The sequence below is a fragment of the Neophocaena asiaeorientalis genome, unplaced genomic scaffold, assembly GCF_003031525.2.
Source record: "Neophocaena asiaeorientalis asiaeorientalis breed wild unplaced genomic scaffold, Neophocaena_asiaeorientalis_V1.1 scaffold576, whole genome shotgun sequence".
Taxonomy (NCBI): Eukaryota; Metazoa; Chordata; class Mammalia; order Artiodactyla; family Phocoenidae; genus Neophocaena; species Neophocaena asiaeorientalis.
Window position 1 is genome coordinate 589,131 of NW_020173973.1, and position 23,460 is coordinate 612,590.

General features: G+C 49.2%; 1 protein-coding gene across 1 annotated transcript in view; it reads right to left on the reverse strand.

Moving 5' to 3' along the window:
- The window catches only part of VIPR2 (vasoactive intestinal peptide receptor 2), an 88,073-nt gene that overhangs the window by 1,630 nt on the left and 62,983 nt on the right, over positions 1 to 23,460 (reverse strand). Inside the window, exons 7-14 of the mRNA XM_024753179.1 lie at positions 20,284 to 20,381; positions 10,245 to 10,386; positions 5,743 to 5,893; positions 5,034 to 5,094; positions 4,031 to 4,100; positions 3,377 to 3,468; positions 295 to 424; positions 171 to 212 (exon numbers count right to left, since the gene is read on the reverse strand). Of these exons, the coding sequence (XP_024608947.1) occupies positions 171 to 212; positions 295 to 424; positions 3,377 to 3,468; positions 4,031 to 4,100; positions 5,034 to 5,094; positions 5,743 to 5,893; positions 10,245 to 10,386; positions 20,284 to 20,381 (786 nt within the window). The remainder of the gene's footprint in view (positions 1 to 170; positions 213 to 294; positions 425 to 3,376; positions 3,469 to 4,030; positions 4,101 to 5,033; positions 5,095 to 5,742; positions 5,894 to 10,244; positions 10,387 to 20,283; positions 20,382 to 23,460) is intronic.

The window sequence follows — 23,460 nt, forward strand, 5'->3', positions numbered from 1 at the left end:
ACGCTGCGGGTCGGCGGGGGCGGTCGAGGTGTGCGGGAAGACGGAGCCGAGCGCCGCGGGCGCCGGGCAACGGCACTGACCACCACAGCAGGGCGGGCCCTCCCCAGGGGTTTCAGGGACTCCCTCACAAGCCGAGAACCTGTGCTTCCCGAGGAGGTCAGAGGACTTACTTCACTGTTCAGAAAGCAGTAGAGGACTGCCACCACCAGGCCCTGCAAGCAAGCGAGAAGGGGGGTGGGTCAGAGCTCACTCACACCCTCCCCTCCCCGGGACGCCCAGCCCCTTCTCACGCACCTGGAAGGATCCGATGCACAGTTCGAAGAGTATCTGGTACTTGGAGGAGATGCCGATGGGAAACACGGCGAACAGCATGTAGTGGACTCCAAAGAGAGGGATGAGCAGCAGGGTGGACTTGGTGAGCCTCCTGCACCACAGGGGGGGGCCCGAGCTCCCGAGGTGACCCGACGGCCGCCTGCTGGCCAGCCCAGGGGCCCCCTAGCTTTGACACCACCCCACCCCGTATGGACTGAGTGTGCAAACGCGATGAAGGCCACCACTTTGCCTCATAAAGCAGCAAAGCTCTTCCAAGAAATCCTGACGAGTTTGCCAAGGATGACATTGCTTTGAGCGGGTCTGACGGCCCCGTGTGCCACTGGCTTTAATAGCCGAGACCCATCCCCAGCCTTTGGAGGATGGGGGCGAGTTTTACTTTCAGATCAAAAGAGCAGACGCAGCAGGGGTGGCCCCCTGAGCACAAGCGTGACAGAAAGTGTTCCCACAGACGGCTGTTTATAGGTCCTGGCAGGCGACCCTGCTCTGGATCGCACAGAGTCTGAGGAATCGGGGAACCTGGACCAGATCTAATTTCTCTGCCTATCAAAGAGCTCTTACCCTCCCTAATCAAAGAGCAGATTTTCTTCTCACTGCATTGGTGTTGAAAATAAAATACCTGACCTCAATCCTCCCCCACCCCCCGCCTTCGAAGCCCCTCCCACTCCCCCGAGCAGGTACAGGTCACATTCTTTAAGTCAGGGCTCTCAGGCCCCACCTGCACCAGAGCGACCTGGAGGTCATGTTAAAACGCAGACCTGAGAATTCTTCTATCAGGTGCCCAGAGATGCTGAGGCTGCTGCCTGGAACCCCACTTTGAGGACCACTTCTATAAGCCACTTCTGACTCTCATGGCTGTACATGAGAATCATCAGGTCTCTGCAGGTGGCCCAGCATCTTCCCAGGTGACTCAACCTGGCCACATGTGGTGTAGCAAGCCCAGCATGTTCTAAGGATCAGGAGCTTTGGGATCACTGGGGGGCTGGTCAGGAATGCAGGGGCCTGGGCCCCCAGGTGGTACGTGTGCATGTCTAGGCCCCTGGGTGACCCCAGCAACCAGCAGCTGCTCCAACAACCCGCCTCATCCTGGCAACTCTGAGCTGTGGGAACCGAGGCGGGAGGCACCTCCGTGCTCCTCCCGCATCTCCTCTGCTTGGTGGACCCCAGCCCACACTTGGAAAAAAGTCACCCTTTGCTTTACGTATTTTTGAGGCACTGTGGCACTTACAACAAGATTTCCTCTGTACTGGGCAATCTGCACAAACTCTGAATCCCAGCCGCTCTGCACCAGGTGTGAGCATGCCCCGGACCTTGGCGGGCAGGGAAGGCCTCACTGACCACCCGGCTGCCGCCACGTGCAGCTTTGAACATTTGACTTTGCAACACCCACGGTGCACTTGCTGCCTTCACTACCTCGGGTCTCTGCCAGCCCAGTGAGTGAAGGCTGGGATTCTGCAGGGAGCTGCCCTTTAGTTAAATGTTAGAGAGAACCTGCCTGGATTCTCACTATTGATCCATCTGGAATTTGCTGTTGTGCTAGTCTCTAGAAAAGGGATTTAGAAGCTGGACCCCTGGGGCGCTGTGCCTGGAGATCTGCCACTACTGTTACGAGACAGATACACAGAAAAGATGTGCTCTGCCTTTTTGTTATCCTGGAAGAAGAACAGATTCTATCATCCCCGCTTTATTTTGTTTCCAAAATAAAAGCATCCATCTCTAAGATCCACTTAGGAACACTCCCAAAGAGCCCAAAGGGAAGGTCAGCGTGGCCCTGAATAAGACGTGCAGAAACTGAAAGTTCAGTTTGAAGGGCAGCCTGAGCTGCAGGCATGGGGTGAGTCCAGGAACCAGCCCGGCTTCTCACCTGAGCAGTAAAAATGCTACTTGGAAGGTTTGGCTGAAACCACTTTATCCTTTGTGGTCTGACGTGGAATCCTATCTCTAAGGCCTGACCTCTAATGTGGGCTGGGCAGAGACTGTCACACCTCAGGGCACAGTTATATGTATATGTTTACCAAACTCTATCGCAACACTTTACTGGTGCCAGCCACTAAATGTCTTTTGAATATTAACTCTATCAGTCCTTATAACCTTGTGACAAGTATTATTATTATTTCCACTTCACAGGTGAGGAAACCGAGGCAGAGCAGTGCAGTTACCTCTCCCAGGCCTCCAGCTGGTACATAACCCAGCACTGGGCTGCTGACCACAGGGGATGCCACCTGTCTCCCCAGGTCCACCCTGCTGTCTAAAGGAGGGGAGGGAAGGAGACAGCTGAGGGGGGGGGCCCACCCTGCAGGGGCAGTCAGGTAACCCACCCAGGGTCACGCAGCTTCTGCAGCTGCAATTCCAACCCCAATCTGCCTGTACCCAAGGCTCCTATCAGCTGGACCAACCACTCCACACTAAACTAGCTTTATTTTATACTCGAGTTGTGGGCTTTATCTTTTCTTTATAAATTCTTGATAGAAATTTATATGACCCTCAAGTTCCTTTACAGAGTTCTCAGAGCCTTATTAATTAGCTGGATGATGGTGAGTGATTTACTTAACTTCTCTTCCCCATGAGGGAGATGATGACAGCCATGTTCATGTTATCATCCAGGCAACAAACAGCCCTTGAGTTATTATTAAGTACAAGGTGCGACATGAGGTGTCCCCTGGACCCTGTGGTCTGATGCGGAAGAAAGAACTAAATATAAAATACAACGTGTGGCCAAGGAGAGAAAAGTCAGATTACAAAACAGGAGAGCAGGCAGAACACTTCAATAAGCTGCTATCTAGAGGACATCCACGCTGGAATGAAGAAGAGGAACATGACTTGAAAAATTGCCATGGCAACGCTGGCCTTTGGACAAGACAGTCCATCTCCGGGGGTCCCTGTAAAGTGGCCAAGAGCACACTCCTGCAACTAAAGGAGAAAAGCTGGGGTCATTTGCAGGGTCCTTGCACCCCAGTTTTTCTGCTCTCCACATATATACTCAAAGTTTCCAGGCTGCCTGAGGTTGGTGAGGGTGGCTCAGAGCTGGATCTAAACAAATACTCACTTGTACTGTGACTGGTCATTGCCGCCGACATCTGGGGATGTCAACTTCTGCATTAAAATTCGTATAATACTAACAAAAAGGATGAAATTGACCTGCACGAAAAAGAGACGACACGTTTGTGTGTGAAGTCCCCCTGCAAGGGAGGTGGTGTGGCCGGGATGTGTGTGGCTCAGCCCCGCCCTAAACGGGGCTCCAGGCCCCACTGTTTCAGAAGCACCAGGGCCCTGCCCCCTAGTTCTGCTCTTCCCTGCCCCACCCCCCTGAGTCAGAGCCAGACAGCGTCTCTCTGCTGCATCACATACGTTCCGACCCCAGGGCGCGGCAGCTGAGTTGAGAAAATTAATTTTGAGACGTGAAATCCGCAGGTGGAAATCCAGTTCTGCTCTAAGGCTGCACACCTGGGGGACCTGACCCTGACCCCCACCCCACCCCGAGGTTCCCCTGGAGGACTGTCTCTTTCTCGCCCTCCGCTTCACTGAGAATTCATCCTGAAGGTGGGCCAAGCCCACCATGCAAGAGCTCAGCCTCAGGGTACTTGTCTCAGAAGACCTAGTAGAACGGGCCCTTTATAGTTACTACCAGACAGTGGGCTCGCTCTCTGCCCAAGGGTGCAACCCGGCAGGCAACTCACGTTTCAATACAGAAATGACTTACTATAATAGAAATTAAAATTGGTGCTCGTATAACCCACCAGGGAACACTGTGGTCATTGGTATCCCAGCAACTGTTGGAAAGAGAGAAGGAAAATCACGTCACCACCAATTCCATCTGCAAACCGAGCACAGGAGGGTAAGCACGCTGCAGACTCACCCTTTCCCCGGGGGCTTGCGAAACAAAGCGCCCCCCACCATGAACCCTCTCACTCACGCGGCTCCTTAGGTGGTCCCGCCTGACTGCCACGCGCTCTCTCCAGCAGGAAGCTGGGGTGGGCGGCTTGTAAAATGCCTCCAGCTCACTCTGCTACCCACACCCCTTCCCAGCAGGGGCAGAGACCCACCCTCGTCCTGGGTCCTAGCTGGTTGACGGCAGGATGTGGAGTCCTTGGAACCCAGCGTACGTTGCCTAGACCCCCATGGCCCTGGCTGCCCCTGCAGGTGCCTGTGGCGTGTGAGTGAGCCAGGCTGAGGCCAGGAGAACTGCCCCAAGTTCCAGGGACAGAAACACACCAAATTAACCGGGACTACGTGAACCCCCAGCTTTGGGTGGTTTGTTACTGGTAGCGGACAACTGGTAGACCCTGGGTCCTGCATGGGGCACAGCGCCGGCGGTGGGAGCTCTTGGTGCTTGGGTCTGGGCCACGGTCTGGCTCACTGCACACGAAGCAGAAGTGCTCTGGGCCCTGGTCCAGCCGCGCTACCTCAGAGAGCTGCGCCCCAGCTGGCCTCTCAACCCGGCCTCCTCGCTGCGCTGGCTGCTCCGTCTCTGCCTGGTTGACCCCAACCTGAGCTCCGCTGCCAGGCCCAGCTCAGCCCCACCTGTCCCTTGGCTCTTCTCCAAGCACTCCAACCCATGTTCCTCCCCATGCAGTTCAACGTCCTCCCCATCCGTGTCCAAAGGCTGCCTTTGACCAGATACGAAGCTTCTCTCTGGTTTCCCGAGACCAGTGATGCCAGGACCTCAGTGCTGCTTGATCTCTCTTTACAGGCATAGCACTCACCCTGTGTCTTCTAGTGAAAGCCTGGCCGCAGTCCACGCACCTGTGCAGACGGTGGGGATGCCTGCAGAAAGACACCTGGTGACCACAACCCCGTGCTGGTTACTTGGACCGGCCCAGCAGGGGCACACGTGGGAGCTTTCATTAGCCTGATGGTCAAGGACAAGGGCCTTCCGATGAAAAGATCAAGTGGAAACTCTTCATAAATACATACAGGCTTGTGCTCATGCCTTACTAAGCAGTGACGATAACTGAGTATGTGTCTGAAGGCTTCACGGTCCTGAAACACATCTCTGTGTTTCTGGGTGTCGGTGTCAACGTGCTGGGGAGGCTGTGTTCAGACTTGGCAAAGACCTGAAGGGGAGTCCCTCGCTGTGAAGGTGGGGGTCCCGCAGCTGACACACAGCCCTGCTGATGGGCACGTTAGTGGGACCTCGTGATGGATGGTCTCCCTGCTTCTTCTCCTCCCAGGCCTCTTCCTTCTGACTTGCCCACCATCAGGGTTTGCCCCAGGAATGAGAGTCAGAGCAGTTTTAAATCAGGTCCTGGCTCCCAGAAATACTAAGCTGTTGGCTCTAGAAAAGCTCTTCCTACAGGGGCGGCACAGCATTTTTCTGAGCTGAAAGCACCTGCATTTATAGGTCAGAGAGGACAGCAATCAGGAACCTGGGGGGTTTGGGGGTGGCAGTGGACTGTCGGGGGGAGTCCTTACCCCATCCAATCAGGAGATAGGCCACAAAGTGCCGGCTGTGGGAGAAGATGGCCACCAGGAGGGTGTGGAGGTACAGCCCCTCCACCAGGAGCCAGTAGAAGTTGGCCATGATGCAGTACTGGAAGAAGACCAGGCTCAGCTTGCAGCCCACCTGGATGCCACAGACAGAGTGAGAGAGAGCACACTGCGTTTGGATGAGGACTTTCGGGGCAGGCAGCCGGCTCCTGGTCCCAACGCGAGCCCATGCTGCACGAGGCACGTGGACACCCAACACAGAGGTACCGCCTGGAGGTGTGTGCCTGTTCAGGTGAGGCCCTGGAACTCGCTGGAGGGTAGCCTGGGGCCCAGGCAGAAGCACACAGTGTCCCTGAGGGTGACATGTAACTTTGAGAGTGACCACGTGGGGCCTGGCACGCTTGGCTGACCTCCCTCTCCTTCCTCCCGACACCCCTCTCCTTCCTCCCGACCCCCCTCCTCCCTGCATCCCCCCTCCTCCCTGCATCCCCCTCTCCTCCTGCATCCCCCTCTCCTCCCTGCATCCTCCTCTCTTCCCTGCATCCCCCCTCCTCCCTGCATCCCCATCTCCTCCCTGCATCCTCATCCACCCTGCATCCCCCTCTCCTCCTGCATCCTCCTCTCCTCCCTGCATCCCCTCTCCTCCCTGCATCCCCTCTCCTCCCTGCATCCCCCTCTCCTCCCTGCATCCCCCTCTCCTCGCTGCATCCTTACCCTCCACTCACTTCCACTTTTTCTCCTCTGTTCTTCCTCACTGTGCACTCTTAACAAGAGATGGAAAAATAAAGGAATAAACAAGAGAAACCCACCAAATAAATTATTTCCCCAGGAGTTTTGAAAGGGAAAAATTATGTATTACATAAAGTAAATGCATTTTTAATCTCTCAGACCTTCATATAAGTAAACATTATCAGGTATTTCCACGTCATGAGCAAACATGAAATTGAGGCTTTAAATCACTAAGCTTATATAAGTGAGCTGAAAAAAAGAACAGTACTTTTACTTCTATTCTTCTTCTATATCTTTGCAGCCGCCTCCCCTAATATGTGTATGTGGATGGATGGGTGGATGTACTTCCATATATGTGGACACACTCATACACGTGTATGGGGTGGACAGAGTTGCAGGCAATGCACGGCAGCCTCTCAAGCTGGCTCCCCGGGGTCATGAGGCGCTTTGACTCACAGCGGCTCCATCCTCTCCAGGATGCTCCAGCCCCTTACCTCACACCAGGTCTCTCTTGCCTAAGTGGAGTGTGGTTCCGTCTCTTTCTAGGGTGGTTACGGTTTACTGATGCTGAGGGCGGGGAGGGGGTCTGCATGTGGAGGCGGCCCACTGGACATCGGGGCTGGGCCGCCGTAAGTGGAAAGACGCACGTGACAACACTGCTGTGGAGACAGGAGAGGCGACCCAAGACCTCGTTGGGACGTGACAGAGGCGCGTGCTGGGTGTCGAGGAGGGAAGAGCTCCACACCCACGGGTGGAGGGAACCTGTGGTGCGCCCTGCTGGCCGCTCAGGAGGGCACGTCCTGCACCCGTAGCACCTGTGGCATCTCTGCCTCTGGAAGCTTATCTGTTGCAATGTAAACACATGTGCCCTTTGGTCCCTCCAGTCTCTCTCCGGACCCACCTGACCGAGGTGAGAGCACTGGTGCACGGAGATACACGTACACTGACGCTTGTGGGGACAGAAGATACAAAAACAGGGTGTGCCTGGTATTGGTGGGACGGTCGTGCAGATTACGTCACACCTGCACGGTAGATTCAAAGCAGACCCTGAGACACCGCTAGACTCAGAGGATTTCCAGGATATCCTGTTGGAGGAGGAAAGAGGACACAGCGTGTTTAAGATGATTCCAATTCCATTTTCTTGATAAAATGTTTAAAACGCCATGTCTGCATTTCTTTCCTGTTGCTCATCCACCATCAACACACTCTGAGGACAGGAGGTTTTGGGGGTTGACGGGCTGACGGCTGACCTCGTCTTCTTTGGTGTGGAGAGGCCGATGGCCATGCGGCCGGGACAGCGCCCCGCACAGACCCCAGCAGGGTCTCAGCCAGCCCCTTCCCCTGTCTCAGAGCCTCCGTCACTGCACACGGCCAGATGTCCAGGGGGCCGATCTCCACTGTCCGTGGGGGTCCTGACGGTCGGCTTCAGGTGGCCCTCTGGGCGCTCATTTTCTCTAGACTGGAGCACGGTTTCCACAGGTTTAGATCAAACCCAGACCAACAAGTGCAGAGAACGAGGCGCCCACACATGTGCGGGCTGGCCTAGGTGGGGACGGAGGCAGGGGTTCTGTCTCCCAGTCCACGTTTTGATCCAATAAAGACACTGGCTTCTTTGAGGCCCAACTCCTTGAAAAGGACGAGAAAACAGCACCTACCACGAGGGTTGTCAAAGGCAAAATCAGGTGTCACACCTGGAAATACGTGTCCTCTCAGGCTCTACGGGGCCAGATGGCATTTCCCTAGAGTGCTGGGGAGACTTACAGCATCTGTAGGTGCTGGCTAAGAGCAAGCCAACAGGATGTTTTGTTTAAACACGTGAAGATGACAGCTGCAGGGCTGGGGATATGGGCCTTGGTGCCTCTGTGGGTCTCACGCCTGGAGCCCTCAGTGCGCAGTGAGCGGCAGAGGCGATGGCCGTGGTGATGTCCACGTGTGCAGTTTCACTCGTCCTGTGTCCACAGCTGCTCCACACTCGAGGACATGGGCTCCCCCAGCACCATGCAAAGCCCCTGAGGGCTTTTCCAGGGACGGAGCCAGACTCGTGATGGGACAGAGTCTGAAGGGTGTGTGTGTGCCTGGGTCTGTGCACCTGTGTCTCTGTGCGAGCGTCCGCATGCCTGTGTGTTTCCGCGTGCCCGTGCACCTCTGTGTGCATGTGTTCTGCGTGTGTGTGCACTTCTGCACCCGTGTGTGTTGATGGGCTCTTCTCACTTCCCCTTCTCCTGCCCCCTCTGCCATTCTGGCCCGGGCTGTGGGCCTACATGGCAGCTCAGTGGGCCCAGGACCCTCTGCAATGTGCAGACCCCCAGCCCAGCCTCCAGCCCTTGTCTCTGGCTCTCCACCTCCCCCCGATCCACCCGGGACAGCAAGCGGCTGGTCAGCATTCAGCTTTGGGCCGGGTGCATCCCTGTTCAGATGCTTCAGCCTCACTGCAGAGCTCAGGGCCTCCGAGCTTACCCCTAGGCAGGTGGGACTCAGGGCAGGGACACCCAGGTCCCTGTTGCTGCCCGTCCCTCAGCCAGATCCTCCGTCTACACAGCAGGAGAAAGTTGAGAGCACCACTCCAGGTCAAGGGCCTGCTGTCTGTGGGTCCGTCAGGGTCACTACGTCCTTTAATGAAGAGCTAAGTACGGAGCGCTGCTTCGAGCAGAGCTTTGAGACACAGAGACGGGACCAAAGGCTCCTCAGCGGGAGGACAGCCAGGCACCCCTGCTCCAGGCCTGCGGGTGCACCCCCAGCTGTGCAGCGGAGGCTCGATCTAGGGACGAGAGCCCAGGGGCTGCACTTCCACCTGCGGCTGGGACTTGCCAGGTGGAGGATCTTGTTGCTAATTTCTTTATTATATTCGGTCCACATGCCTCCTGGTCAAGATCATCCCAGGAGTATGTTGATATTTATTGCACCTGCAGACCTAAGAAGCAGCTGAAGTTCTTCGGTGTGATAAAGGCTTTACTATGTGAAAACGACATTGACTCAAATCTGCTCAGTCCAGAGCAATGGTGCCAGCACGTGAATCCATCCGCTTGGGATGCGGGTGGAGAACAGCATTCCGGCTAGTGTGGAAGAGCTGTGACCAGGACTAGGGTGACGTGTAGAACCCAGGTGGAGGGTGCGATTGGGTGTCGGAAGACTGGGTAGGAGGACTTGATCTCAGAGGAGCTCAATATAAACGCACTAAACTCAACTATGCCTTAAAGGCCCACTGATGTCCACCACAAGCCAAGCCTGCACTGCAGAAACTAACAGTTAAGGTGATTCATCCTCTTGCAAAGAGCTGGGCCCGTGGGTCACGGACGCACTGCGCTCCCAGCAGGTGCTGCGGGGACGCACTCACCGCGCAGGTGATTTCCACCCAGCAGTCAGGGGAAGCATCTACTGCTCAGAATCCCGGACACGTGCGGAGAAAACGGCGTCGTGCGTGCCCACCCGTGCCAGGAACATCCGGCTCGAGCTGCCGCTGCTGCTTCAGAGCAGCGGCCTCTTGGGAGGCCGGCTCTGCCTGAGGTCAGCACTCCGGCTGTGACCTCCCACGGGGCGGTGCCCACGTGCCCACCTTGTGTCTCTGGCCACTGTGGGCCTGCTCCGAGCTCAGGCCCGCTCCCGCGCCCTGACGGGGACCACCGGCTCTGGGACTTCTTCCCGATGCCAAGTGGGAATGGCGTAAAGGGATGGGCGGTGGGGAGGGAGGTCGGTGGGGCTGGAGTTCACACAGGCACCCGCCCCCCATGAGAGGACCCCGCCCATAGGGACAGCCTTACCCAGGAGGACGGCTGGTCGGGGCAGTGCAGAGTCCCTGAGCTGGAGTACAGAACGTCGTCCTTGACCAACACTGAGATGGCCCGCAGGATGAAGGAGAGGAACAGGTTCAGGTGGATGTAGTTCCTGGTGCAATGCAGCTTTCTGCGGAGGGGGGAGGCGGTGGTGGGAGGGGAGAGGGGAGTAGAATGGTGGGGAGAGGGTGATGGGGGAGAGGGGGAGGCATGGATGGGGACAGAAGGGAATTGGAGGGGAATTGGAGGGGGATGGGAAGGGAGAGGAAATAGATAACACTGCTTTGAGGCACACTTTCATAGCTGCCTGTGTGGCTTTAACCTTAAGGCTTCTTTTTCTATGGAAGTTAATCATTTATTTAACTATTCCGTATTATATATTTAAGATGTTTACAGCTTTGCATTATGATAAATATTTTTGTGCATAAACCTTTTCCCTTATTTCTGACTTAGCGCCTTAGATCAGAGTCCTAGAAACAGGAGTTCAGCATAAAAGTATAAAGCAAAGCCGTGCTCAGTCGAGCCTGCAGTGGCATGCCCCCACTTCACAGATGTGCAGACCACCCATCTTTGCAGCAAATTTCCGGCAAGACCCACATCAAAGGACCTGTCTCTGAACTTAACTTTATGTGATACTTTGCTTCTCTAAAAAATGCTCAGAACATTTTGTTTATAGTTATTTTACAACACTTAAATTCTGCTTTGGAGAAGACTTAATTGGATACTTGCTTTAACTCTGACTTTTAATTGTTTGGAGTCTTTGAGAAACAAGCTGTTCCACACAGATGCACTTCCAACATTGTTAAACATTAACTCTTTAGGGTTAAGTAAAGTTTACAATTTTTGAAGAACATTAAAAAATGTATACTAAAATAGACTTCCACCTGTGGCTTCGAAGGGAAGCTTATCTGACTTCCCTCCCACTAGGGGGTCAATGTGATTTAAAAAATTATCTACTTGGAGAGCAGCGGAAGCAGCTAGGACTTGAAGGACCGGGTGCTGGTGAGGAGGGAGGCACTGAGGCTCTTTGGGCACCCACCTCCTCTCGTCTCCTGGGCTGTTGGTTAACCTATGTCTCAGGGCACAGCAGCCAATTAGAGAACAGGGGCCCAGAGCTTATAACATCGTCACTGGATGGAATGGACAACAAAGGAAGTTAAGGGCTTTCAAGTTAACAGATTCCAGGAGCAATGATTCTGGAGAAAAGGAAAACACAGAGAGCCCAAAATTCAGCACGCAGTTATCTACTGAGGTTTTCCTTTCCTTTTTCCATTTCCTAAGGTGTTCATGTGTTGGATGAGTAGAAAGATTCCCAGGCCTTCATCTGAAACCCCTAAAAGGCTATGACGTAGGAATAATGACAAAACAGCCTTCACAGAGCCTGAAATACAGCCTCAAGTCAACTCAGTCCCTGCCTGGCTCAGGCTGGTCTGCCCATCTTGCTAGAAAAATTAAATCCTCTCTGTAGTAAGAGATCATCTAAAGTCTCTACAATTTAATTATATGTAATTTCAATAAATTAAAGTACCAAGTGATCAAATACAGTTAAAAAGGAAAAAACAAAAACAAAAATAAACAGAGAACAGAAGGAGATCCAGACACTGGCATTTTAAGACATGGACTGTAAAATTACTCTGATTAATATAGCCAAGAAAATTGGTGAAGATATGGAGAACCTTATTAGAGGATGGAATTAATTGTAAAAATCAAATGGAAAATTGAAAACTTAAAAAATAACCCTGAAATTAAGAATTAAATAGCTGGGTCTAACATTAGAGTAGACACTGTAAATCAGAGTATTATAAGTTGGAAAATAGATCAGTAGAATATGTCTAGACGAAAATAGAGAGAAACAAAATAATGTAAAATATAAAGAAATAGGAAATATATGTGAAATGATGAAAACGTTAAACATACTTGAAAATGGAGCTTCAGAAGGAGAGGAGAGAGGATAAAGTAGAAGCAATATTTGAAGAGATACTAGCCAAGAATTTTTGAAATTGATAAAATACAATAACAGATTAAAGAAATTCCACTAACTCCAAGAAGGAGGATTACAAAGAAAACCACACTAAAGCCCATGATAGTATAACTGCTAAAAACCAAAGACAAAGAAAAAAGTCTTCAAAGCACCCAGAGAAAGACTCATCCTTCAGTGGAATAATGGTGAGACTGGCAGCTGACTTTTTCAAAAGAACTAATGATGCACATCTTTAATGTGAGGAAAGAAAACAACTGCCAACAAAAAATTCAATACTATCAAGAATATCCTCAAAAATGAAGGCAGGGCTTCCCTGGTGGCGCAGCGGTCGGGAGTCCGCCTGCTGATGCAGGGGACGCGGGTTCGTGCCCTGGTCCGGGAAGGTCCCACAGGCCGCGGAGCGGCTGGGCCCGTGAGCCATGGCCGCTGAACCTGCGCGTCCGGAGCCTGTGCTCCGCAACGGGAGAGGCCATAGCAGTGAGAGGCCCGTGTATCGCAAAAAAAAAAAAATGCAAAATTAAGATGATCTCAGGCAATCAAAAATCAAAATTCATGAGAATTCACTCCTGGGAGGCCTGTGCCGAAGGAAACACTAAAAGGAGATCTTCAGGCAGGAGGAAAATGATCCTGGATGGAAACATGAAAATTGAAGGAGGAATGAAGAGCACCAGGACAGACAGACAGGCAACTGTAAATAAACACTGACTTCCAGACAACAACCGTAATCATGCCTTGTGGTACTTATAAAATGCTGTGAAGTCTTGAGTTGACTGGGAAGCAGTAAAAATAGTAACTGGAGGTTAACACCTATGAGACAAGGATGCATGTTGTTAATATGGGGTGAAAACCAGAAGAAGAATAGTAGAATATATAACTAACAATCTGAAAGGGGAAAATTGGAATAATAAAAATACTTGACAATTTAAAAAGAAACACGAAGTGAGTGCAGGAGCAATGAAGCAGCTGAGACAATTGAAAGCAAAGAGATAGAAGACGGACTGAAACTCCAAGTTGTCAGTAACTAGTCTAAATGTGAGTGTAAAATACTGTATGTAAAAATAAAAATAGACTGGAAATAAAAAGCAAATCTCAATTAAATGGAGCTTGTAAAAAAAAAAATAAATGGAGCTTGTAAAACACTCAAATTAAATATAAAACAGGGAAGTTCAAAGTAAAAGCACAGAAAATATATCTTGCAAATATCAAATAAAAGAAAGCTAATATAACTACATTAATATAAAAGTAGATTTTTTTAAAATCAAGGGACATTACTAAACGTGGACAGTTTAATAAGAAAATAAAACATTAAATGGGTATGCCCCTAATAGCATAACCTTAAAATATATAAAGCAAACAGTGAAAGAAATAAAAGAAGAAATAGACAAGTCCACAATTATAGTTGGAAACTTAAATACATGTCTGTCAGTAACTGATAGAACAAGTAGTTAAAACAAACAGTAAAATTTAGAATATTTAAATAACATGATCAACAAAATTATGTAAATGACATGTAGCCTACAAACCAATAACTGTGGAAATTATATTGTCTTCAAATGAAAATGAAACTTACTAAAATAGACCACATTCTGAGTCATAAATCAAGTCTCAACAAATTGTAGAGGATTTAATTCATGTGGTATGCTCTCTGATTACCATGAATTAAGCCAGATTACCATGAATTAAGCCACAATCCAACTTGTTACTAATTTTCTATTCAGCTTAGAAATTAATCTATAGTTTTCTGTAGCCTATGAGTTAAAAAATAATTTAAAAAAAGAGTTTAGAAAAATTAGAACTCAATGATAATGGAAAACACATATTTAAATGTAAAAGATGGAACTAAAGCAGGTCTGAGAGGGAAATGCGTAGGTATAAATAAACGCATTTTAAACAAAGGAAGGCTGAACATACACCTAACTTAAGAAGCTAGAAAACGCATACCAAATAGAAACCAGAGAACACAGAAGGAAGGAAACAATAAAGATAAGAGCACAAGTCAGTAAATTAATAAATAAGCATACAGGGGAGAAAATTAAAGTCCAAAGTTGGTTCTTGGAGAACACTGATAAAACTGATAAAGCTTTATACAGTAAGATTCATCAAGATACAAAGAAGGAAAATAAAAATGACCAATACCAGGAATGAGAAAGGAGATATAAGTATAGCTCTTACATACGTGAAAAATATAATAAGAGATATAGAAATGTAGGTGAAATGAATAGATTCCTTGAAAAATACAACTTATAACTAACATAGGAGAAACAGAGAATCTGAATTGTCGTATGTCTGTTTTAAAAACTTGAACCTTAAAAGAAAACCTTCCCACATGACAACTCTCCGCCCAGATGGCTTCACTGGTGAATTCCACAAACGCTACGGAAGAAATAGCACCTTATCTAACCCACACTATTCCACAGAATAGGAAAGGGGGGCACTTTCTTATTCACCTATGGACCAGCACAACTGTCATATCAGAGCCTATCTTACGAGAAAGGAAAATTATATCAAATTCATGACTGTAGACACAAAAATCCTCAACAAGACACTCGTAAACTAAACCCAGTTATATAGTAAAAGGATAATATATCACAACCAACTAGGGTTAATTTTAGGAACGAAAGGTAGATTTAATATCAGAAAATCTACCTATGTATTTTTTCACATTAAATGAACAAATGATAAAAACCATCTGCTCATCTCAATATACGCAGAAAAATCATCATTAATTCGGCATCCATTTGTGATTAAAAACTCAGAAAACTGGGAATTGAAAGGAATGCTCTTAATCTGGTAAAGAGTATCTTCAAAGTGTCTGCAGCAAACGTCACGCTTACAAGTGAAATATTGAGAACTTTCACTCTGAGCTCAAAAATAAGAAAAGGTAGTCCTCTGTCATCACTTCCATTCATACTGTGCTTCACAGAAACTTGAGTTGCATATAAGAAGAATCCAGACGAGTTTACAGAATAATTATAAAATTCATAAATAAGTTTGGCAAGTCTGCTGAAGCAAGGTCAATATAACAAAGTCAGGGCTTATTATAAAGGCACAGCAACGACAGCAATGTAAAAACGGCACGTGATAGATAAAGAGGGAAATAGGACAGAGCAGGGCATCCAGTCCCTTGATACACAGTCACAAAGATGCCTTTGCAACGCACCGGCACAGGTGGGCTTTCCAGGTAATGGTCCTGGAGAAACTGAATACAGAGAAAGCGAATGAACCTTAACCCCTACCTCACACCATACACAAAAATAAGTCACCAGTGGATCATAAACCTATACATGAGAAGTTAAAATAATAAAAATTTCTAGATGATAACAAAGAAGAACATGCCAGAGATATTTTAAACAGGCTCAGGAAGCTCTGACTATAAAGACAGATGGTCAATAGGCTTCATTAAAATGAAGAACTTTCTCTGATCAAAAGACTCATTACGGGGGTGTAAAGTCGAACCACAGAACTAGAGATAAAATCTGTGATACCCATATCTGACGAAAGGCTGCTCTTACAGGACTCCTAAAAATTAACTTAAAAAAAAGAGAGACAGCTGAATATAAAAATGAGCAAACACTTGAAATGGTCCTGCAGAAAAAAAAGTTTCCAAACACACTATATCATTATTCACCAGGGAAATGCATATTAAAACCACAATTCTATATTATTATAGACAGTGGGGGTGGGAGGTGGAGTGGAAGGAATCTCCGCAAGGCAGGCGAGCATGTGCAGTACCTGGAGAGACTACACCTGTGCATGGCCTATGACAGGAGAGACATGTAAACGTAAAATAAATGTGAAAACAAGTGCGCACACACACACACGCACGTCTGAAGAACCGTGTACGCGCCTGCAGGAGAGAACTCACAAGAATGTCCACAGCAGCCCTGCTTGTGGCTGCCCCAAACCGAGAGGCACCCACGTCTCCGTGGACACTGGACGAAGAAATGAGTTGTGTTATCTTCACACAGCAATAAAAAAGAACAGGATAACCGCACGCAACAATTCGGATGAACCTCCCTGCAAAACGCTGAACTGGGGAGACTGGGGCGTTCCTTCTGTAAGATTCTAAAATAGGCAGAACTCTGAATAGCGGTCACCTTCTGGGAAGTGGGTGGTGACGGACACGCAGCGGCCTGGAGATCGGCTCCTGGTGCTAACCGTGCTGGATGGCGACCTGGGCGTTGTGCTCCCTGGGCACAAGCATCACGCTGCATGTGGAGCCCTGCCCACGTCCCTGCATGCACACTTTACTCAGAAAAGTCTATTTCTGTGTATTCAGCATGACCCCGGACCTCAGTAATGACGACATTAAATACGACACAGGAGCAGTTCTGAAGCTCAGTGACCCTGCGCTGTGGTCCGACGGCTGCAGGCTCGACGCTGCCTCGGCCTCGTGTGCTCCTCGTGCTGGGAGCTCTCACCTCTCCAAACCCTTTTCTTTCTTTTCTTCTTTTCCCCACTCCTCTTCCCTTTCCCTCTCCCCATGTCTCTCCACTGAGTGGGGCTGGGGTTTGTTGCTGTCCCCCAGGTGAGCACAGCCCCTCCAGGTCAGCAAGCTGTCCAAACGAGTCATGTTGCCGGGTCTCTCAGCGACGCCTTCACCACACATTTGAAGTTTCACTTCCAGGTACAGATCTAACGGATGATGGATGTAACTGAAAGTGTGTCTCCAGATGAGCCAGGCTGGAATCCGCCCCCTGATGGTGGCATGAATGGACTCCCGAAGGCGAACGGGGTGAAGGTGGTGGTGGATTGGGGCCCTGCGCTCGTCCGCTCAGCAGCCTGGGACACATGGCACCTCCGAGGCCTCCTCCTCTAACTGGTAAAGCTGGGACGTGACAGCACTTACCTGGTGGAGGTGTCTTAAGGACCAAATTAACAAGCCCCTATGGAATGCATGGTACAGTGTGTTAGCGATTACTGCGGCTGTTCCTGGGGCTGTGAGGACCGGGGCTGCCTCGTCAGCGCCTGGACCACCGGCCGCACTCGAGGATGCCAGCAACAGTGACCACCCATGACTCCCACACAGAACTAGGCCCCACGTTTGATACCCAAGTCTGCATGCCCTTCGGGAAAGAAAGAGATGAAGAAATGAGATGTTCCATTTCTCCACTGTAAAGTAAGAACCTAAGTGTCCATTGACAAATGAATGGATAAAGGTGTGGCACATATATACGATGGAATATTACTCAGCCATGAAAAGACACGAAATTGAGTTGTTTGTAGTGAGGTGGATGGACCTAGAGTCTGTCATACAGAGTGAAGTAAGTCAGAAAGAGAAAGACAAACACTGTATGGAATCTAAAAAAAAAAAAAAAGCTTCTGATGAAACTAGGGGCAGGACAGGAATAAAGACACAGACCTAGAGAATGGACTTGAGGACGCAGGGAGGGGTAAGGGTAAGCTGGGACGAAGTGAGAGAGTGGCATGGACATATACACACTACCAAATGTAAAATAGATAGCTAGTGGGAAGCAGCTGCATAGCACAGGAAGACCAGCTCAGTGCTTTGTGACCACCTAGATGGGTGTAGAGAGGGTGGGAGGGAGATGCAAGAGGGAGGAGATATGGGGATATATGTATACGTATAGCTGATTCACTTTGTTATACAGCAGAAACTAACACAACATTGTAAAGCAATTATACTCCAATAAAGATGTTTAAAAAAAAAAAGAACATGGTCGCTTGATGCTTTCGTAGCTTATGGGCTATATTTTGGAGAATAAATGTTCGATGACTGCAAAGAATTCTGTTTCCTGGGTGTACTCACCATGACAATGGAGCGTGTTACTTTTATAACATGGATTTTAGAATTAACTCAGTCTCTCAGCTCTCCAGGGAGGTGGCATCAGCAGACGGAAGTGGGAAGGGTGCCCGAGTTGAAGGCAGAGCCTGGGACTGTACTCCATCCCTGGGCTCTGGGCACTTTTTCCTGGGATCGTTACACACTGAACCAGCAGAAGGACAGCCAATGCAGACACGTCCTTTTTCTAACTAAGAAGTGTCACCTGCAGCTGAAGAATGATGTCCACGTAAAGAAGACTGTGATATGCATAAAAGCATTTGAGACTCTCTTAATGGATCATGACCGTATTTGCAATAATTCCAGAATGCTATTGCTGTCTAGTTGTTAAATACATCACGAAGTGCAAACCTGAGGGAAATTGCTGTGTCAAGAATATGGATTGCTCAACATGGGAGCTCCTTAAAAACAAACTGAAAATTGTCTAATTCAAGTTACCCTGTGCTGGCTTACCTCCCTAAATGCTTCCTTTATTTTTTATATTTAACAATTTCAAGATTTAAAAATGTACAATAAAATGCAGAAGATAGCAGAACAAATATTAATATAATACCAGTGTTTTTTTAAGAACTTTTTTTATCATATAAAATATTATAGGTCTTCCCCACACTTTTCAAAGTGCAGTTCTGGTTTAAAGGCATTGCCTCATTCTTTCTGAGAATTATCAACTACCTCACACAGCCGAGATGCCTGAAACTAGAGGAGCACCACTTAACGTCTGCTGAGATCTCCGCTACCTGCTCCATCACCTCCACTCACTCAGTTTCCTTCCAGGTATGGACCTCCTAATGTTCTAAAAACACTCCATTTGTTATATCACTGATTTTATATGAAGACCGGCTAACATTTGAACTATATTTTAGCAAAAGGAAATAAGATATGTGGTGTGTGGGAGGAAAATAAAAGTGGAGTTGGTGTTGCCAAGAGAACCTCCAGATGGAGCCTGAGGCCACCACGTCTCAGCCAGACGGGATCTGAGCTCTGACCACTCACTGTCCTGACGAGGCGTCCAGAAGGTCTGCACAGTGTTCCAGAAACTCAGATACATATCAGACCCCACCCCCTGAACAACTTGTGACAGCCTGTCCCTTAAGGACAATATTTCCTTTTGCATCAGAGCCAATCCTAACTCTTGCCAGACAACTTTAACAACCTGTGGCTTTTGCCTTTACAAGCCCCGACTCCTTCTCTTCCCTGGAACCCTCTCAGCTTTACCTGAGTCTGTGTTTCTCGAATTGCAATTCCTGAGACCCCAAATAATGCTCTCTGTTCTCTACAGATTATTTTTTGACAGGTGATCAAAACCCTGTTAAAATAAGCTGGATATCACCCATTTTACTTAAGGCTAGTGATGCTTAAGACAGATTTAATCCTAAAAACTAGAACCTTTTCCCAGATAGAAGCGTCGACCTCCATCCTTGAACCCTGACCACCAGCCACACAACGTCTGTCATTAACTCCCAGAGACCTAGCACAGGCCTAGGAGGGTCCAGGAGCAGGGGAAAAACAGGCGCCGTTCAGAGAGCACCTCCCACATGCCATGTAGGCTCCATCAGCCTCCATGTAGATGCACAGAGAGGTTAAGCAATTTGTCCAAGGTCACACAGCTGCTAAGAGACTGACCCAGGATTTGAACCTGTCCTCACGCTCCTGAACAAATGACAGTGTCTCTTAACACAGCACCCACTGTGAGGCCCAGATGTGGGTGCTTCTGAGTGGGAGGGGAAGGCCAGGGTGCCTCTGTATTTTCAAAGCATTTGCATATTGCTGTTTAGTAAATAACAGTTGAGTTGCATTCTTTTTTTTTGCGGTACGCGGTCCTCTCACTGTGCGGCCTCTCCCGTTGTGGAGCACAGGCTCCAGACGTGCAGGCTCAGCGGCCATGGCTCACGGGCCCAGCCGCTCTGCGGCATGTGGGATCTTCCCGGACCAGGGCACGAAACCGTGTCCCCTGCATCGGCAGGCAGACTCCCAACCACCGCGCCACCAGGGAAGCCCCTGAACTGCATTCTTATCCATGGTCAGTACTGTCTCCTCATATGAGCAATGCAGAGTATTTAAATACAAATGTCAACGTCAGCATCATATTTCATGCTGGCATTTCCCCAGGGAGTGTGGTTGGCTCGGCACAGAGGAGGGCTTGGAGCTAGTGGCTTCTGCCCTCCTCTGATGGGCCGAGACGGCTTAAATGGATGATTTCCTGTCTCACGTTTTTGGCAGCATTGCTCATTTCTGCCACTTACCTGAAGAGGCAAAGAATTATGCTTCCGGTTGTAAGGGAAATCAGAGAGACACTGTAGCCCAGGGTGTAAATGGCCTTCACCAGAATATAAAACGTGATCTGAAAGAGAGGAAAGTGCATCTGTAAGCTACTGGTGGCCGGCATTGGACACCGGGCCGGGTTCCTGATCCCCCCGTGCGTTCCCTTCAGGTCGGGCTATGGGCTGCTGATGCTGGAACACAGGAGGCAGCCTTGTCTTGGAGTTCCACCTCCATCCTGAGCCCAAAACGGCACTCTAAACACCAACCTGCTCCCCTATAATTCATTGTGAACAACCTGGGATGGTTTCCGTAAAGCAAACTTGCGTGGAGGGAGCCGCCTGGGGAAGCAAAGGAAGCAAGGACGTGGGGACCACATTCGGAGGAGGCCTCGAGGCGCCGCCCCGGAGCAGCAGGTTGGACGCGCTCAGCCTTCCGGGTGGGAGAGAGGAAAACCACTGAGCCCGTCTTAACCTCCAGGAGCGAGCAGCCCGCTGAGGTGGGCGCTGGCCCAGCCCTGCGGTCTTCCCCGAGGCCACCCTGCCAGCTCCCGCTAGAACCAAGCGGGTCTGGACCAGGAAGGCACCGCCCTACGTAGGGGCTGCCGCCTGCCTCCCGCAGGGTGCGTTCTTCCTCCCCCAGTGAATTCCTGGTGTGATCTGTGTCTTAAGGCAGTGAAGACGGCGGAGCCAAGTGTGAAGAAACAGCAAATCCTGCCTCGAGCGACCCCGTCTGAGGCCTCGCAGGTCGGCGTGTGGAATTTGTCGCTTCGTGGCTTCCAGCCTGCGGGGGAGAAAGCAGAGGGCGAGCTGGGCTTCTGAACCGTCCTTGGAAACCCTGATTTCAGGTTCTGTCCCTCTCCTGTTCGCCTCCTGACGCAGGATTACAGGCAGGACTGGGGTGTTCGGGGCAGCTGCCACCGCGTCACCTGTGGCAACAGTTCAGGTTAAACAGTTGGAAAATGAAATATTTCAAACCCACTGAAAGCACAGAAAACAACGTGATGACCGCACACGCACCTGCAGACAGACGCCAGAAAGAACCTAACCGGCAATTGAGTAAAACTGCGGGGGGCCCACTGCCGACCCCGAGGCTCGACCCCGCCCCCCGTGAGCCTTTACACCTTCACGCGTGTGTCTGCGCTGCTTGCTGTCCTGCGCCGCTTCTGCCTGTTTTTAGCTGCCCGCCCTTTAGTATTGCTTTACATTGTCTTTGCTGGGTTTCCCCATATTTACCTTTTTTTCTTACATTTTTCTTGATTCTCAGTTCTTCCTTCTGGTTTCTTCTTTCCCCTGAAGCACACTCCCTACGCACGTTTAGTGGGGGTCTGCTGGTTGTGGACCCATCGGGTTTTGTTTCTCTTTCAATTCTGAGCAGCAGCTCAGCGGGTGGGTTCTGGGTACGGACGAGGACCCCACTTGGGAGGCGGCTGCGTCCGCGCACTCTGTCTTTAAGATTCTCCGCAATTTGGTGTGTTCTAGTTTCATCACAGTGGCCTGGCTGTGCATTTTCTTTTATTCACGGTGCTTGCGGTGGTCGGGGTCTCCGTTTCTCCTGCTGAGACTGTGATCAGATTGATGCTGGGCCACCACCTGATGCCCAGAAACTGCTCTATTTCCCACCCCCTCGTCCCTCTGCTGCATCCGGGCAGTTTCTTTGGATCTACCTTCCCTGTTCCAGAATTCTCTTTTCACCTGTATCTGATTTGCTGTTTGATATACCTACTTGATTTTCATTTTTTAAAATTAAGGTTGATTTACAATGTTGTGTTAGTTTCAGGTGTACAGCAAAGTGATTCAGTTATATATGTGTGTGTGTGTGTGTCACACACACACACATTTTCTTTTTCAGATTCTTTCCCATTATAGGTTATTATAAGATATGGAATATAGTTCCCTGTGCTACACAGTAGGATCTTGTTTATCTATTTTACATATAGCAGTGTGCATATCTTAGTCCCAAACTCCTAATTTATCCCTCCCCCACTTTGCCCTTTGGTAACCATAAGTTTGTTTCCTATGTCTGCGAGTCTGTTTCTGTTTTGTAAATAAGTTCATCTGTATCATATTTTATATTCCACATATAAGTGATATCATACGATATTTGTCTTTCTCTGTCTGATTTACTTCACTTAGTATGAGAATCTCTAGGTCCATCCATGTTGCTGCAAATGGCATTATTTCATTCCTTTTATGGCTGAGTAATATTCCATTGTATATATATGTACCACATCTTCTTGATCCATTCATCTGTCGATGGACATTTAGGTTGCTTCCATGTCCTGGCTATTGTAAACAGTGCTGCTATGAACATAGGGGTGCATGTATCTTCTCAAATTATAGTTCTCTTTGGATATATGCCCAGGAGTGGGATTGCTGGATTGTATGGTAATTCTATTTTTAGTTTTTTAAGGACCCTCCATACTGTTTACCATAGTGGCTGTATCAATTTACATTCCTACCAACAGCATAGGAGGGCTCCCTTTTCTCCACACCTTCTCTAGCATTTATTATTTGTAGATTTTTTTTTAATGATGACCATTCTGACCAGTGTGAGGTGATACCTCATTGTAGTTTTGATTTGCATTTCTTTGATAATTAGCAATGCTGAGCATATTTTCATACGCCTATTGGCCATCTGTATGTCTTCTTTGGAGAAATGTCTCTTTAGGTCTTCTGCCCGTTTTTTTTTTAAATTAATTAATTAATTAATTTTTGGCTGCGTTGGGTCCTCATTGCTGCGTGCGGGCTTCCTCTAGTTGTGGCGAGCAGGGCTACTCTTCGTTGTGGTGCACGGGCTTCTCATTGTGGTGGCTTCTCTTGTTGTGGAGCATGGGCTCTAGGCACGTGGGCTTCAGTAGCTGTGGCACAGGGACTCAGTAGTTGTGGCTCAAGAACTCTAGAGCATAGGCTCAGTAGTTGTGGCACACGGGCTTAGTTACTCTGTGGCATGCGGGATCTTCCCGGACCAGGGCTCGAACCCATTTCCCCTGCATTGGCAGGCGGATTCTTAACCACTGTGCCACCAGGGAAGTCCCTGCCCATTTTTTGATTGGGTTGTTTGGAGTTTTTTTGTTGTTATTGAGTTGTATGAGCTGTTAGTATATTTTAGAAAGTAAGCCTTTGCTGGGCGCTTTTTTTGCAAATATTTGCTCCCATTCC